General features: G+C 44.1%; 1 protein-coding gene across 2 annotated transcripts; it reads right to left on the bottom strand.

The window, feature by feature from the left end:
• Positions 1 to 192: 192 nt before the first annotated feature.
• On the bottom strand, positions 193 to 15,819 carry LOC110538360 (caspase recruitment domain-containing protein 10-like). 2 transcript variants are annotated; one of them, XM_021625126.2, is made up of 24 exons: positions 15,442 to 15,811; positions 12,009 to 12,251; positions 9,927 to 10,064; positions 9,649 to 9,835; positions 9,197 to 9,335; positions 7,225 to 7,413; positions 6,999 to 7,118; positions 6,691 to 6,816; positions 5,805 to 5,975; positions 5,506 to 5,604; positions 4,908 to 4,944; positions 4,284 to 4,321; positions 3,921 to 4,009; positions 3,679 to 3,725; positions 3,441 to 3,561; positions 3,115 to 3,292; positions 2,892 to 3,015; positions 2,471 to 2,711; positions 2,182 to 2,248; positions 1,994 to 2,096; positions 1,725 to 1,883; positions 1,437 to 1,549; positions 702 to 817; positions 193 to 556 (listed from the first exon to the last, which is right to left on the bottom strand). In XM_021625126.2, exons 1-24 carry the CDS (start codon positions 15,446 to 15,448, stop codon positions 349 to 351), a joined length of 3,060 nt encoding a protein of 1,019 aa, XP_021480801.2. In that variant the 5' UTR covers positions 15,449 to 15,811; the 3' UTR covers positions 193 to 348. The 2 variants fall into 2 exon arrangements, 1 of the variants encoding a protein (XP_021480801.2); XR_005035138.1 differs by lacking the exons at positions 193 to 556; positions 2,182 to 2,248 and having other exon boundaries at positions 772 to 817; positions 15,442 to 15,819.

The following is a 15,819-nucleotide window of genomic DNA, read 5'->3' as shown; positions in this document are numbered from 1 at the left end:
AAATGTAGGCAAACCCCAACTACTAATATTAATGTATTTGGTTGTTAGAAAAGCGCTATACAAATTCCATGTATTATTATGAATTATTCAATCATTTAAAAAGATGCTCTGTTAACTAATGAAGGTTGTTTAATGCTGATGTTTAGTATAGGTAGACAAGAAATACAACATTAAAACAGAAAGACATGTTACTACTGAGCTTGTAAGGTTTAATTCATCAAATGAACATGAAACTTCATATTTACTGTGGTAGAACTAGGTATCTACATGGGTGTGTGTGAAATGTATACGATAAGTGTATCAAATTTATCTTAGTAAAACAATAAAACTGGGTGAAAACATTGGGATCTATTGGAGCCTTTCCAACTCAACCCACAGCAGTGCCTTCTGCTGGCTGTGAATGACATTGCGTATGGCGAGAAGCAGATCCTCGGTGCAGCTCCAGGTGCTGGGTTCCAAAGTGTGGTAGAGTAGGGGCAGGGTCTCCAGCCTCTGCTCGTCCGCCTGACACACCTCCTCCATCACGCCATCCTCCCCTCGCCCGGTCAGCAACTTCCTGTCAATGGGGCAAAATAGATTGACTTTGTAACTACTGTTTATAAATTGGATTAGAGAACACACAACTACAAAAATAGAATAACTTATGATCTAAAAGTGTATTGTAAACACACACAAATACAGATAGTCAGTCAGGCACCTACTTTAGCTTCTTGTGTTTTTTGTTCTTGGGTCGGATATTAATGACGATAGGGTAGACCCCCTGCCTCAGAAGGCCCTCCACACTACTCAGGCCTAGCTCCAACAGACAGTGCTTGTCCTGAGAGACAAGACACAGAAACCTATATGGGAAAGGTAACCCACTGGGCACAGACAGTTCAACCTCTAGTTTTGATTTACATTAGGTGTAGTTGTCAACTATCATGAATTCAATGTAAAATCAACAAAAAAATGTCACCATGTCATTGGATTTAGGTTAAATGTTTGATGAAAAAAGACAAAATTCCCTTATGTTGATGACTTTTTCAAATCCATTCAGTTTTCCACGTCGAATAAGCATCATTACATAACATTTTCTCGTTGAAATAGCGTGGAAGCAACATTTTGGGGCTCCCAAGTGGCGCAGCGGTCTAAGGCACTGCATCTCAGTGCTAGAGGCGTCACTACAGACGCTGGTTAGATTACAGGCTGTATAACATCTGTCCGTGATCGGGAGTCCCATAGGGTGGTGCACAATTGGCCCGTCGTCAGGGTTAGAGGAGTGTTTGGCCGGGGTAGGCCGTCATTGTAAATAAGAATTTATTCTTGACTGACTTGCCTAGTTAAAGAAAGGTTAAATAAAAAATACAAATTGACACAGTTTTTGCCCCATGGGAAGTGTTTGTTTGTTTGTGTGAGTGTGAGAGAGAGAGAGAATGAATGAAATAAATAATGTATACCTGGCTTATTACATCTTGAATAGACTGCAGACTGATTCCAAGAGCCTGCTCTGGGGTGGAAGCATCTAGCAGGAAAACACTCTTATCATTTCTCTCTGTGGCCTGGATTAGCTCTGAAAGACATCCCTCCATGAGAAGCGGTAGAGAGGCAACATATCTACAAGTAATTACTTTAAAACAAAGCCGATCATGCAAGAAGGACAACAAGCATGCAACTAGTGCTTCTGAAATTTGAGTGTGTAGTGACACTATGTAAATAACCATGGGTGTCTGCATGTGTGTGTGTACCTGGTTGGCAGGTGTTGAAGTCCAGTCCAGACTCTGCTGGCTGAAGCAGTCTCTCTATGAGGCCGCGAGAGAGCAAGGAGGGGGAGAAGATGACAGGCCGTTTGGTCATGACCTGTATTGGCTGGACCATACTGTAAGGAATCAGGTGCTCCTCATGACCTGAACAAAGACACACACACACACACATTTAGGTTCATGCATTTTTATCTTACCATAGTCTTCAAAGGACAAACAAAAAATATCAATAAAGTCATATGGGAGGAGCTTACGGTTGCTGAGTGTGTAAAGGACCTGTGGGGTGGAACCAATCCCACGACAGCTGGGGGGGACAGCCTTGACCAATCGTACACGCTCAGAGCCCTTCTTGGATACCTACAGGGAGGAATGGAGGAATCAGTACTCTGGTTACCCTTGGTTACCAGAGATTCACACACAGTAGGGACAAGAGGAGACATACTTTTTTTTTTAAATCCTTCTGCTCCAGGGCTAAGGTACGTAACCTCACCAACAACAGTTGCTGGGCTCTGAGATAGAGAAAGATTTAGGGGATACACATTTATCATTACGTGTCTTATGCAGTCTGTGAGTGCAGTCTAACAAAGCTAAATGTTTGCACAACTGTCTGTTATAGATTAATGGACTGTTTAATGGACTTCTTCTCATGCTTATTAAAATGTCTTGCATTATATAACCCGTTCATTTGAACTCTGTCACAAAGGTGACAGTACGTGGCACCTCTCCCTTACCTGTTGTAATTGGGCATGACCCCCGCCTGCAAGGGCTTGGCTGTGCGGGGGTTCACCAGGGTGCAGCGCCACTGGTACTTCCCATTGTAACGGGTGTCAGTGACGTGTATTATGTCATCACAGCGCACCCCCAGACAGGGCAGGTCGCTATGAGGGTCCAGGTCCAGGTTGACGCGCACGTAGAAGGAGTCAGCACCGTGGAAGGTAGGAGAAGGGAGCTGGGCACATAACTTGGAGTAGGCTGAGAAGAGGAAAAGGGGTGGGCAGTTAGTTACACACACTCTATTGTTTTATCTTTTTTTGTTCTATAAACAGTCTGACGCCTGGATAAAGGCCAAGACCATACACTATAAAGGTGTACTGTACTGAAAAAGTATATCAGTCAAGGAAAATAACTGTAAAAGCTGTCTCAGAACTTCACCCCCTGTGTTGGTCTGGTGTTTGAGAGAAGAGGGCTCTGTCCACCACTGCAGAGAGAAGTGGGCCACCTCTCCAGTGCACTGGCCCATCAGCACACTGCCCCCACCAAACAGAACCTTCTCCAGCTGGACAGGGAGGAGAGAGACAGTTGTACTCAGGCCTGTGTGGCTGTTTTTCTACTATCTGTTTGCCTGTCCATCTGTCTGTATGCCTTTGTTTCTCACCTCCAGTAACTCACTGCCCTCCTTCAGACCCCACTGCTCAGCAGGAGAACCAGCTCTGACGCTGCTAACAAAGATGCCTGTGCGGTTGCCCCCAATGATGGTGATGTCATCTGCTAGGCTGCCTCTTCCTTTTTTGTGCGTAGTGGGGGGACTTGGTACGGGGGACAGGGGCTCGAAACTGAAAGAGGAAGTGGAAAGAGAGATGGTAATTACACTTATCAGTATACAGTTAAGATTATATCTCACACCATAAAGGGTTAGCAAGTGTACCTACACTACGTTGGATTAGCTGCCCTGATGTAGGCAGCACAGAGATGGAGACATACCAGAGACTGCTGTAGTTGGGTTTGTGAGGTGGGACAGGGGGCAGGTTGATGAGGTCAGGGGGGAAGAGGTGAGAATGCAGGGAGCTACAGGAGTTCGACAGGGAGACCTCACTCTGGACTCCTGAAACACAACATAATGAGACATTACTACACACATCTATACTTATCCGGGGTTGCATGTATTACAGGTAGCTACAGACTTAGACGGACAGGAGGGTTGTACTGAACTAAACCAAACCTGTGAGGTTCTCATTCTCATCACTGCCCCATGAGTCCACGTCAAACCTGAAGGGAAAGATCACAATAGAGGACTTTTCATCATCATTTATTTAGTTTTAAATGCATTTCCAACATAACATGGTGGAGAGTGATATCTCCATATCAGAGAATAATGTAAAAGTTGATCTGCTATGGTATGACCATAGATATCCTATTAAATTAATAATAATTATATTTCCTAATTCTATGGGTATGACATACTCTATGTTGACCCTGCGGTTGATGGAGTCCATACAGGGAGGGAAGGGGAAGATGGAGAGCCTGTTAACATCCCTCTCACTGTCCACTGTCTGTAAAACACACAGGACACAAACAAAAAGGGAAATAGAGAATGACTAAAGTATAGATGCAGGCCAACAATTTAAACCTATTCATTGTCTCCTTGACAACTTGAAAAAGTGAATTAATTATTCAACAATCCACATATACTGTGTGTATTCACAGCTATACTGTTCAGTGAGAAAAATACATTTGTTAATATAATATAGATTAACGCAAGATGAGACATGATGCTTTGATATGTCGGCATGTCACAAAGTGTTGTGGAGTAATGTAACAACTCACTGCTGTCAAGAGATTCTCCTCTGAGTTTGAGCGGGAACCTGCAGACAAAAAAAAGGATTTAGAAGTCTAAGCCTATCCTCTCTCATCAAAGTGGTCAAAAAAAAAACATTTGTTTTGGCCATGCCTATTTCTACCATGTCTTATTCAAACAGTAGTTCAAATACAAGGTTTATCCTTCATCAGCTACAGTGATGTAAACATTTAGAATAAATAAAGCAAAATGAAAAAAAAGGGATCAACTCAGGAATGCTCTTTTCTTCAATGCTCTCCTTGCAAAACCCCAATCCCCTAATCCAGTGGTTCCCAACCTTTTTCCGTTACTCGACCACCAAGTATATTTTGCTCTATCCAGAGAACCCTTAAAGTACCCCCTGTGGATATGCCAAGTACCCTTGGTTGGGAAACACTGCATTCATCTCAACTCTACCCCCTGTATATAGCCTCGCTATTGTTATTTTACTGCTGCTCTTTAATTATTTGTTACTTTTATTTCTTATTTTTGTTGGTATTTTTCTTAACTGCATTGTTAATTAAGGGCATGTAAGTAAGCATTTTACTGCAAGGTCTGTTGTATTCGGTGCATGTGACAAATAACATTTGATTTGATTTGAAATATAGGCTTACCTTCGGAGTGGTCATGGGTTTGGTCTGTAGAGGGAGACTGTAACACAGAAATGAAAACAGAGACATCATCAACATCTGTTCACTGAAAGGTATCCTACAGGTACTAACATGCTGACAGTTACACAAATTCCTCTCTGGCAACATCAATTCAATTCAGTTCAAGGGGCTTTATTGGCATGGGAAACATATGTTAACATTGCCAAAGAAGTGACGTAGGTAATAAACAAAAGTTAAATAAACAATACATAAAACATAATATCTCTAACTCTATTCAAAACAACAACCTAATTAGCACACAGGAGTTGCTTCACCCTGATCTAAAAATAATATTCTCTCTAAGTAGACCATGAATAACCATGGCAAGTAAAATCATCATTATTGTTGCGGGGATCAGCTCAATGGTACCTAGTTAAGTACAACTCTGAATGAGTCAAATGAAAAGACGGGTTGGACAGCTACACTGCCACACTCCTCAAGGACTATTTATTACATGATTATGAAGAGATAAATGTTGTGGCTGCTGTTGATCATAACACTAAATGTTGCTAATATTCTAGCTGCTGCCAACGAAGATGATAAGATGGCAATGAACTCTGACCTTGCAGAGCAGCTGGTGAGTGCCGTTGGGCAGAGGGCTGAGGTCTAGGGAGCAGCAGGGCCCGTAGCGCTGGTCCTCGCTGCACAGAGACAGGTGAGACTAGGAGAGGGACAGAGAGACAATCACATTAGAAGAGTACAGGAGAAGGCTAACAGGTCCACACTGTAATTTGATTATCGTATTTTTGTGAGTATGTGAAACTGTATGTCTGACAAAATAGGGAAAACACACTTGTGTTGTGCAAGTATAATCAAAAGTGTGTACACGGAATGTGTGTACATACAGTAGCTGAGACTCACACAGTGCATACAGGGGGAACTCTGCTCCCTGCTCCTGTCCTTCTCTTTCTCCAGCTCTCTCTGCTGCTCCTCTAGATTGGCCTGAAGCTCTGCAATGCGTTTACGCAGGCGGTTCTTGTCCAATAGGCAGTCAGTATACTCCAACTGCAGGCTGTCTCGACTGCGCAGAGCCTGAAGGATATACAGTATCAGAAGGAGGAGGAGAGAACGCGCTAGAGAGATGAGTTATGAGGAGACAGGCAGACACAGAGTGGGGGAGATACTGAGTAGTGGAAACACCTGCATGACAAGACAAAAATGATGTATTACGGTGAGTAATGGGGCAACTATGCAGAGAAGGGCCTTATATTATCCTGCAAAAAGGCCTCTAACTCAACACTCCGACTTCAATATTCCTCTGTGTCACGTTCTGACCTTAGTTCCTTTGTTTTGTCTTTGTTTTAGTATGGTCAGGGCGTGAGTTGGGGTGGGCAGTCTATGTTCTTTTTTCTATGATTTGGGATTTCTGTGTTTGGCCTGGTATGGTTCTCAATCAGAGGCAGCTGTCAATCGTTGTCCCTGATTGAGAACCATACTTAGGCAGCCTGTTTTCACCCTTGAGTTGTGGGTGATTGTTTTCTGATTTGTATATTTACCATACAGGACTGTTTTGTTTCCTTCGTTCTCGTTAATTTGTTTTTGTATTCATGATAATAAATTATCACTATGGACACTTACCACGCTGAGCATTGGTCCTCCTCTTCTTCCACCACAGACAACCATTACACTCTGTGCATGTTCATTCAGTGTCCAAACAGCCATGAACAATTTAAACCAACAGAAACAAACACCTTACCATATATTGATTACTTGATTCTAACCCGTATCCCTACTCAGACCTACTGACCTGGTCCCTCTCCTTCTCCAGCTCCATAATCTGGTTGAAGTAGGAAATGCTCCTTTTCTGTTCCGTCTCCCAGTCCAGCTGCAGAGTCCTCACCTTCAGCTGCAGCTGCTCACACTGAGACTCCAGCTTCACAACACAACACACCATCAAAGACAGAATAATACAATTGTGTTGATATACAAGAGGTGTGTTTTAACACTTTATGAAGCCTGAACAAAGACAACTTGAAAAACTGTCACCAGCTCAGTGACTTCTGAGAGTGAATCACGGGACAGAATGGTGTGAATAGGCTCTTTCTCTGCTCCCACCTTGTCCCTGAAATCCTCAGAGCTCTCCAGCTCTCCCTGTAGTCTGGCGATGTTGCCACACAGCTCGTGTCTCTGCTCTGCTGCCTCCCTGTTGTCCTGCTTCAGGATGTCCAACAGAGCCTGAGGTCAAAACGGAACAATACAAGAGTTAGAGCAGCACCGTCGGAGCGGGAAAACATCACAAACTCAGAGGGTGAATCAGATTCACTCTGAGTGGTGGCTCTACCTGTGTTTCAATGTGACCTGACTTCTGAATGTCAATGTGCTGTAGTGGCTTCTCCCTCTTCTCGGGAACAGCGGGGGCGTCGTTCGTCCGATGGGTGACACTCCGGTTCCTTCTGACTGGCGCCGTAGGGGCAGGACTACTGTCAGTCTCTTTCTCTGCCTCCACCAGTCTGGTCTTCAGCTGCTCCATCTGTAGAAAAGGTTGAGTAAGAGTATTACAAGGGAATCCTACCAGGGAAAAGGCTTCCTATAAAGGCATGTCCCAACAGCTCTTTTTATTTTTTTTTTATTTTTTTATTTCACCTTTATTTAACCAGGTAGGCTAGTTGAGAACAAGTTCTCATTTGCAACTGCGACCTGGCCAAGATAAGGCATAGCAGTGTGAACAGACAACACAGAGTTACACATGGAGTAAACTATTAACAAGTCAATAACACAGTAGAAAAAAAGGGGAGTCTATATATACATTGTGTGCAAAAGGCATGAGAAGGTAGGCAAATAATTACAATTATGCAGATTAACACTGGAGTGATAAATGATCAGATGGTTATGTACAGGTAGAGATTGGTGTGCAAAAGAGCAGAAAAATAAAAATAAATAAATAAAAACAGTATGGGGATGAGGTAGGTGAAAATGGGTGGGCTATTTACCAATAGACTATGTACAGCTGCAGCGATCGGTTAGCTGCTCGGATAGCAGATGTTTGAAGTTGGTGAGGGAGATAAAAGTCTCCAACTTCAGCGATTTTTGCAATTCGTTCCAGTCACAGGCAGCAGAGAACTGGAACGAAAGGCGGCCAAATGAGGTGTTGGCTTTAGGGATGATCAGTGAGATACACCTGCTGGAGCGCGTGCTACGGATGGGTGTTGCCATCGTAACCAGTGAGCTGAGATAAGGCGGAGCTTTACCTAGCATGGACTTGTAGATGACCTGGAGCCAGTGGGTCTGGCGACGAATATGTAGCGAGGGCCAGCCGACTAGAGCATACAAGTCGCAGTGGTGGGTGGTATAAGGTGCTTTAGTGACAAAACGGATGGCACTGTGATAAACTGCATCCAGTTTGCTGAGTAGAGTGTTGGAAGCAATTTTGTAGATGACGTCGCCGAAGTCGAGGATCGGTAGGATAGTCAGTTTTACTAGGGTAAGTTTGGCGGCGTGAGTGAAGGAGGCTTTGTTGCGGAATAGAAAGCCGACTCTTGATTTGATTTTCGATTGGAGATGTTTGATATGGGTCTGGAAGGAGAGTTTAGAGTCTAGCCAGACACCTAGGTACTTATAGATGTCCACATATTCAAGGTCGGAACCATCCAGGGTGGTGATGCTGGTCAGGCGTGCGGGTGCAGGCAGCGAACGGTTGAAAAGCATGCATTTGGTTTTACTAGCGTTTAAGAGCAGTTGGAGGCCACGGAAGGAGTGCTGTATGGCATTGAAGCTCGTTTGGAGGTTAGATAGCACAGTGTCCAAGGACGGGCCGGAAGTATATAGAATGGTGTCGTCTGCGTAGAGGTGGATCAGGGAATCGCCCGCAGCATGAGAAACATCATTGATATATACAGAGAAAAGAGTCGGCCCGAGAATTGAACCCTGTGGCACCCCCATAGAGACTGCCAGAGGACCGGACAGCATGCCCTCCGATTTGACACACTGAACTCTGTCTGCAAAGTAATTGGTGAACCAGGCAAGGCAGTCATCCGAAAAACCGAGGCTACTGAGTCTGCCGATAAGAATACGGTGATTGACAGAGTCGAAAGCCTTGGCAAGGTCTATGAAGACGGCTGCACAGTACTGTCTTTTATCGATGGCGGTTATGATATCGTTTAGTACCTTGAGCGTGGCGTGGGTATACATCTTTAAAAAGATGTATACCCTCCATCCATCCTTTTATCTTTCTCCAGCTGCTTTCTTCTGTCCCAGTCACACTCCCTCTCCTTCAACAACCCACCAGACCCCTTGTCCCCCTCTCCTCTCTATACCTGTTCCAGTAGCTCTCTCTCACGTGCGGAGGCCTTGGCCTGATCCTCCAGGGCACTAGAGTATTTCACAGCCTGTTCCAGGTGCCTGTCCTTCAGCCGGCCCAGCTCCCTGCTGCCTGCCTCCCAGTCCTGACGCAGCCTGTGGGAGACACATTCAGCCAGCTCTCAGTACACTGGACATAGAAACTGTACATCCCTATTTAAAAAATGTATGACAGCCATGGACCATGGCTTATCACGAATGTAGTTTATGTATATCATTCCCGATGTTTCAAGTTCCAGTCTGAATACTGTCATTCACTTTGGGTGCAATGCACATTGTTGGGCCTTGTGGATAACAGCCAGATGCCTGTGTGGTTTTACCTGTGAAGTTCAATTAATCAAACTTTAATGCTAGTGTCATTTGTCTCACAGTGCTTTAAGCCCTGTATGTGTGGTTCCGTGTGGTGTACCTCTCTATCTGCAGCCGGTCATGTCGTAGGTCAAGTGTCTTGCGTTCAGCCCGGCTGCGCTCCTCCTCGGCCACACGGCAACGCTGGGACAGGTGGCGCTCACACACGCGGCTCCCCAGCAGCTGCTCCCTCAGCTTACGCACCTCGAGCAGCAGGAACTGAGTCAGGCCCTCTGGACCCTCCTCATCTGGGGGGACACAGCAATGGAGGTAAATGGGGGATGGGGGAACACTGGTCATACAGGAGTGGAAGGGGGATATTTGGGGACAAATCCTCACCCAAGATGATGGAGCAGCGCTGGGTGGGCTGTTGTCCAGTGAGCTGAGTGTATTGCTCGGGGTGGTAGAACTCCAAAGACTCCATGAAGGCCTGGAGGCCACGCTGGCCCCGCCCATGCAGGATGTCAATCAAACGTCCTGATAAACAGTTAGGACATCATTAAAGTTTATAAGACGAAGACGACAATACATCCTGAAGATGGAGACACTTTACGTACTGTACTGACAAAAGTGTGAAAGCTGCTCATGTTCCAGGTAATCCCTTTGTCATCTTTTCCTCTCTAACCTCATCTCTCTGTTTCTTCCTCTCTCCCCGTCTTTTTCACTCCCCATCTGTCTACCTCCTCCTTTATCTCTCCCTCTCCTTTACCTAGCTAGTGGCCACTCCTTCAATCCTTTTATCTTGATCTCCTGCCTCGTTACTCATACCTGTCTCCCCTCCCTCTGTCTCTCACTCCCCTCTTGCTATCCTTCCAAACCACCTTTTACTCACACGGCACAAACCCCTACTTACCTCACTCTCTCCGACCTACCTCCTCTCTCCCTGCCTCCTCTCACTTACAGTTGAAGTCGGAAGTTTACATACACTTAGGTTGGAGTCCTTAAAACTAGTTTTTCAACCACTCCACAAATTTCTTGTTAACAAACTATAGGTTTGGCAAGTCGGTTAAAATTTCAGAAAATGTCATGGCTTTAGAAGCTTCTGATAGGCTAAGTGACATCATTTGAGTCAATTGGAGGTGTACCTGTGGATGTATTTCAAGGCCTACCTTCAAACTCAGTGCTTCTTTGCTAGACATCATGGGAAAATCTAAAGAAATCAGCCAAGACCTCAGAAAATAAATTGTAGACCTCCACAAGTCTGGTTCATCCTTGGGAGCAATTTCCAAACGCCTGAAGGTACCACGTTCATCTGTACAAACAACAGTACTCAAGTATAAACACCATGGGACCACGCAGCCGTCATACCACTCAGGAAGTAGACACGTTCTGTCTCATAGGGATGAATGGAGAGAAAAGTACAAATCAATCCCAGAACAACAGCAAAGGACCTTGTGAAGATGCTGGAGGAAACAGGTACAAAACTATCTATATCCACAGTAAAACGAGTCCTATATCGACATAACCTGAAAGGCCACTCAGCAAGGAAGAAGCCACTGCTCCAAAACCGCCATAAAAAAGCCAGACTACGGTTCGCAACTGCACATGGGGACAAAGATCGTACTTTTTGGAGAAATGTTCTCTGGTCTGATGAAACAAAAATAGAACTGTTTGGCCATAATGACCATCATTATGTTTGGAGGAAAAAGGGGAAGGCTTGCAAGCCGAAGAACACCATCCCAACCTTGAAGCACTGCGGCAGGAGGGACTGGTGCACTTCACAAAATAGATGGCATCACATGGAAGGAAAAGTATGTGGATATATTGAAGCAACATCTGAAGACATCAGTTAAAGTTAAAGCTTGGTCAAAAATGGGTCTTCCAAATGACCCCAAGCATACTTCCAAAGTTGTAGCAAAATGCCTTAAGGACAACAAAGTCAAGGTATTGGAGTGGCCATCCAAAGCCCTGACCTCAATCCTATAGAACATTTGTGGGCAGAACTGAAAAAGCGTGTGCAAGCAAGGAGGCCTACAAACTTGACTCAGTTACGCCAGCTCTGTCAGGAGGAATGGGACCAAATTCACCCAACTTATTGTGGGAAACTTGTGGAAGGCTAACCCATGTTAAACAATTTAAAGGCAATGCTACCAAATACTAATTGAGTGTATGTAAACTTTTGACCAACTGGGAATGTGATGAAAGAAATAAAAGCTTAAATAAATAATTCTCTCTACTATTATTCTGACATTTCACTCTTAAAATAAAGTGGGGATCCCAATTTATCGAAGACAGTGAATTTTTACTAGGATTAAATGTCAGGAATTGTGAAACTTAAATGTATTTGGTTAAGGTGTATGTAAACTTCCAACTTCAACTGTACCTTTTACACTCTTCTCATTCACTTCCATAATTTTTCTCTCATTCTCCCTCTCTTTTTTGCTCCCACACATTCCCTCTCCCTCCCTCCCTCTCTCTCACCAGCCTTGCTGATACGTAGTGGGTACTGGATGGAGTTGAGGACCTCATCCTCATCCTGCTCGTCGATGACCTTGCACTGCCTCAGGTAGGGGGTGAGCTTGGCTGGGTTCAGGATTCGGGTCAGCTTGTGCCTCACCCCCTCCACCCTGTCCCACAGCTCCTCACAGCACTCCTCAGAGAACGGGGACACCGGCCGCCCCTCTTCCTGTCCCTTGTCATAATCCTTCACCCATACTGTGATGCCTGGTACAGAGAAAGCAAGTTAATACAGGACTGGTTTGAAAGAGGAGCCAACATTCTGTGTTATAAAGAGAACAGGCTCAAACTATGTTGATAATACAGTTTATGGCCATTGTCTGCTGCATTGTGAGAAGTAGCAAAAGGAGGTGCTTTTCTGGCTGTGCTCCAAGGAAAGCTGGAGGGGATTATTTTGCAATTAACATACAGAGCATTCGGAAAGTATTCAGACCGCTTGACTTTTTCCACATTTTATTACGTTACAGCCTTGTTCAAAAATTGATTTTCCTCATCAATCTACACACAATACCCCATAATGACAACGCGAAAACAGAGTTTAAGAAATGTTTGCTAAAAAACAGAAATACCTTATGTTTGATTTGACATTTTGAACATTGAGATATTAAATAAATGATGGAGAAGAAGCATAGAATAGTGAAAGAGACTGGGTTTTATGTCAGAAGTTAATGGTTCTCTGTAGAAAGACATATGGCTTTGGAATGTGTTGGGTGGATGGGAGGAGAGCAACATGTTGATATAGGGGAGAAAGATAGACATCTGTGGATTAGGTGAAGGAGGGGTTGAGGTCAGGAGGTGAGGTCAGATCCCCTGAAGGGAGTAATAAGGGTTTAGTATCCTGTTACTCTTTTCCTGTAGAACCATAAGATGTAAGGATTGGAGAGAAGGAGGAGTGTCTTAAGTGGGATATATATATCTGTGATGGGAGAAATGTTGGGTTGTCTGAATTACAGCTGTACAGAACCTTTGGGAAGAATTAAACTTGGTTAAAGCTTATCTAGTGTCCTTGAGTTCTTTACTCTCAAAAATAAGAACCTAACACTTATTTACATAAGTATTCAGAACCTTTGCCATGAGACTCAAAATTGAGCTCAGGTGCATCCTGTTTCCATTGATCATCCTTGAGATGTTTCTACAACTTGATTGAAGTCCACCAGTGGTAAATTAAATTGATTGGACATGATTCGGAAAGAAACACCTGTCTATATAAGGTCCCACAGTTGAAAGTGCATGTCAGAGCAAAAACCAAGCCATGACATCAAAGGAATTGTCCGTAGAGCTCCGAGACAGGATTGTGTCGAGGCACAGATCTGGGGAAGGGTTCCAAAAAAAATCTGTAGCATTGAAGGTCCCCAAGATTGCAGTGGCCTCCATCATTCTTATATGGAAGAAGTTTGGAGCCACCGAGACTCTTCCTAGAGCTGGCCGCACGGCCAGCAATCAGGGGAGAAGGGCCTTGGTCAGGGGGGTGACCAAGAACCCGATGGTCACCCTGACAGAGCTCCAGAGATCCTCTGTGGAGATGGGAGAACCTTCAAGAAGGACAACCATCTCCGCAGCACTCCACCAATCTGGCATTTATGGTAGAATAGCCAGATGGAAGCCACTCCTCAGTAAAAGGCACATGACAGCCTGCTTAGAATTTGCCAAAAGGCACCTAAAGGACTCTGACCATGGGAAACTAGGTTCTCTGGTTTAATGAAACCAAGATTGAATTGTTTGGCCTGAATGCTAAGTTTCACGTCGGAGGAAAACTGGCACTATTCCTACGGTGAAGCACAGTGGTGGCACCACCATGCTGTGGGTTTTTCTGCAGCAGGGACTGGAAGGCTGGTCAGGATGGAGGGAAAGATGAACGAAGCAAAGTACAGAGAGATCCTTGATGAAAACCTGCTCCAGAGCGCTTAGGACCTCAGACTGGGTTGAAGGTTCACCTTCCAACAGGACAACGACGCTAAGCACACAGCCAAGATAACACCGGAGTGGCTTCGGGAGAAGTCTCTGAATGTCCTTGAGTGGCCCAGCCAGAGCCCAGACTTGAACCCGATCTAACATCTCTGGAGAGACCTGAAAATAGCTGTGCAGTGACGCTCCCCATCCAACCTGACAGAGCTTGAGAGGCTCTCCAGAGAAGACTGGGAGAAACTCCCCAAATGCAGGAGTGCCAAGCTTGTAGCATCATACCCAGGAAGACTCCAGGCTGTAATCACTGCCAAAGGTGCTTCAACAAAGTACTCTGAATACTTATGTCTGAATACTTATGAAAATGTGATAGTTCAGTTTATTTTTTTAATACATTTGCAAAAAATTCTAAAAACCTGTTTTTGCTTTGTCATTATGGGGTAGTGTGTGTAGGTTGATGAGGGGGAAAAAATATTTAATTGATTTTAGAATAACGCTATAATGTAACGAAATGTGAAAAAGGTCAAGGGGTCTGAATACTTTCCGAATGCACTGTATAACAGGCTGTAGGATTAACTTCCAGTACTATGAACACATTTGATGGTGCATTTATCTGCACCAATGATTGACTCAAGTTTCTCCTGGTGTTGCACAAGGTTGGTTGGTGGGTTGTAAACAATGATAGGGACGACATTAAATCTGTCTCAGAGTTCAAGAATGCAAACACTGATGTGATTCATATCACACACTTAAAAACCTACTGTGATATCAAACAAAGACCTCAACTACTGAGGAGCAGTTGTGCCATCTCCCTGGACTAAGAAAAAACACGTTCAAATGAGACTCTCGAAGCGTTTAGTAGCACAGATCAGATCATAATCTAATTCCATAATTGGGTGTAAATCCACTTCCCTTACTGTAGTTCAATAACCAAAATAGATGTTTTCCAACTCAAGGCGCCGTGTCACAGCTGACACCCCATTTTTCCCGAATAAGTCTAAAGCAGCATAGTATATGTTTTAAAGTTAGCTATTTACCAACAATGAGGGGTAAGTAAGTGCTCCATAACCACACCCCCCTTGCTCACATATAGGCTAACAGACAGACAGGTCGAGACACATCTGTGTCCTGTGGAATCTTTTCCTGACATCTCTCTTTTTCCCATGTAGGCTACTCATGTAGTCCATAGAAAACATGAGATACTTTTTATCAAGAACAACTTTTTCCCAGAGCAGTGTCAACATCTCAAAATAAAAATAAACACCCCTCAGACTACTTGGCAATATGAATATTTACTACATTAATTGACTGGAGCTTACAATACTAAAAATAACTGTGACTGACAAGACAATAAGGAGGGCGAAGTGTCATTCAGTGCCGCAACTTTTCACCCCCGATTGACTCATCTAACTTTATCTGATAAAGTCAGGTAAGAAATCTTTAAAAAATACATTTAAATAAACATGACAAGAAGAAATCTTAATTTCCCACTTACCACTCATTGTCAAGGATTGATCGTGTTGTAAGCAAACTCCTCAGACAGATATTCCACTTTTCGTTTTGATCAATCATAAAAGGATGAATGAGTCCATAGAAACGTAAACTACTATTCCACTATGGCTATGCTATTGCATTGAGAAGCTAGTTGTGTTGTACCTGGGACACAGTATCACACCCCTCCCCAACTTTGCAGTCCCGCCTCCTCACAATTGTCTGCACATCCCATATTCCACCAATCAGCAATTGTTCACAACTGTCCTGATCATTCCAGATGACCAAACCAGGATAAATTTCCAACAACCGGATGTATCCGGTTTTCAGGGAAACAACTAATTCAACATAGGCTTCCTTTTCTGCTGAAAACCGGATGTGG

Source organism: Oncorhynchus mykiss, chromosome 12 (assembly GCF_013265735.2).
Source record: "Oncorhynchus mykiss isolate Arlee chromosome 12, USDA_OmykA_1.1, whole genome shotgun sequence".
In the NCBI taxonomy this organism is placed as follows: domain Eukaryota; kingdom Metazoa; phylum Chordata; class Actinopteri; order Salmoniformes; family Salmonidae; genus Oncorhynchus; species Oncorhynchus mykiss.
The sequence above is the reverse complement of the archived record's forward strand: the minus strand, read 5'-3'. Positions and strand labels throughout refer to the sequence as shown.

Coding starts and splice junctions, on each gene's coding strand:
- LOC110538360 (XM_021625126.2), bottom strand. Junction 3,293..3,440: donor CCCAACTACAGCAGTCTCTG/GTATGTCTCCAT, acceptor TTCCTCTTTCAG/TTTCGAGCCCCTGTCCCCCG. Junction 557..701: donor AAAAAACACAAGAAGCTAAA/GTAGGTGCCTGA, acceptor CCCCATTGACAG/GAAGTTGCTGACCGGGCGAG.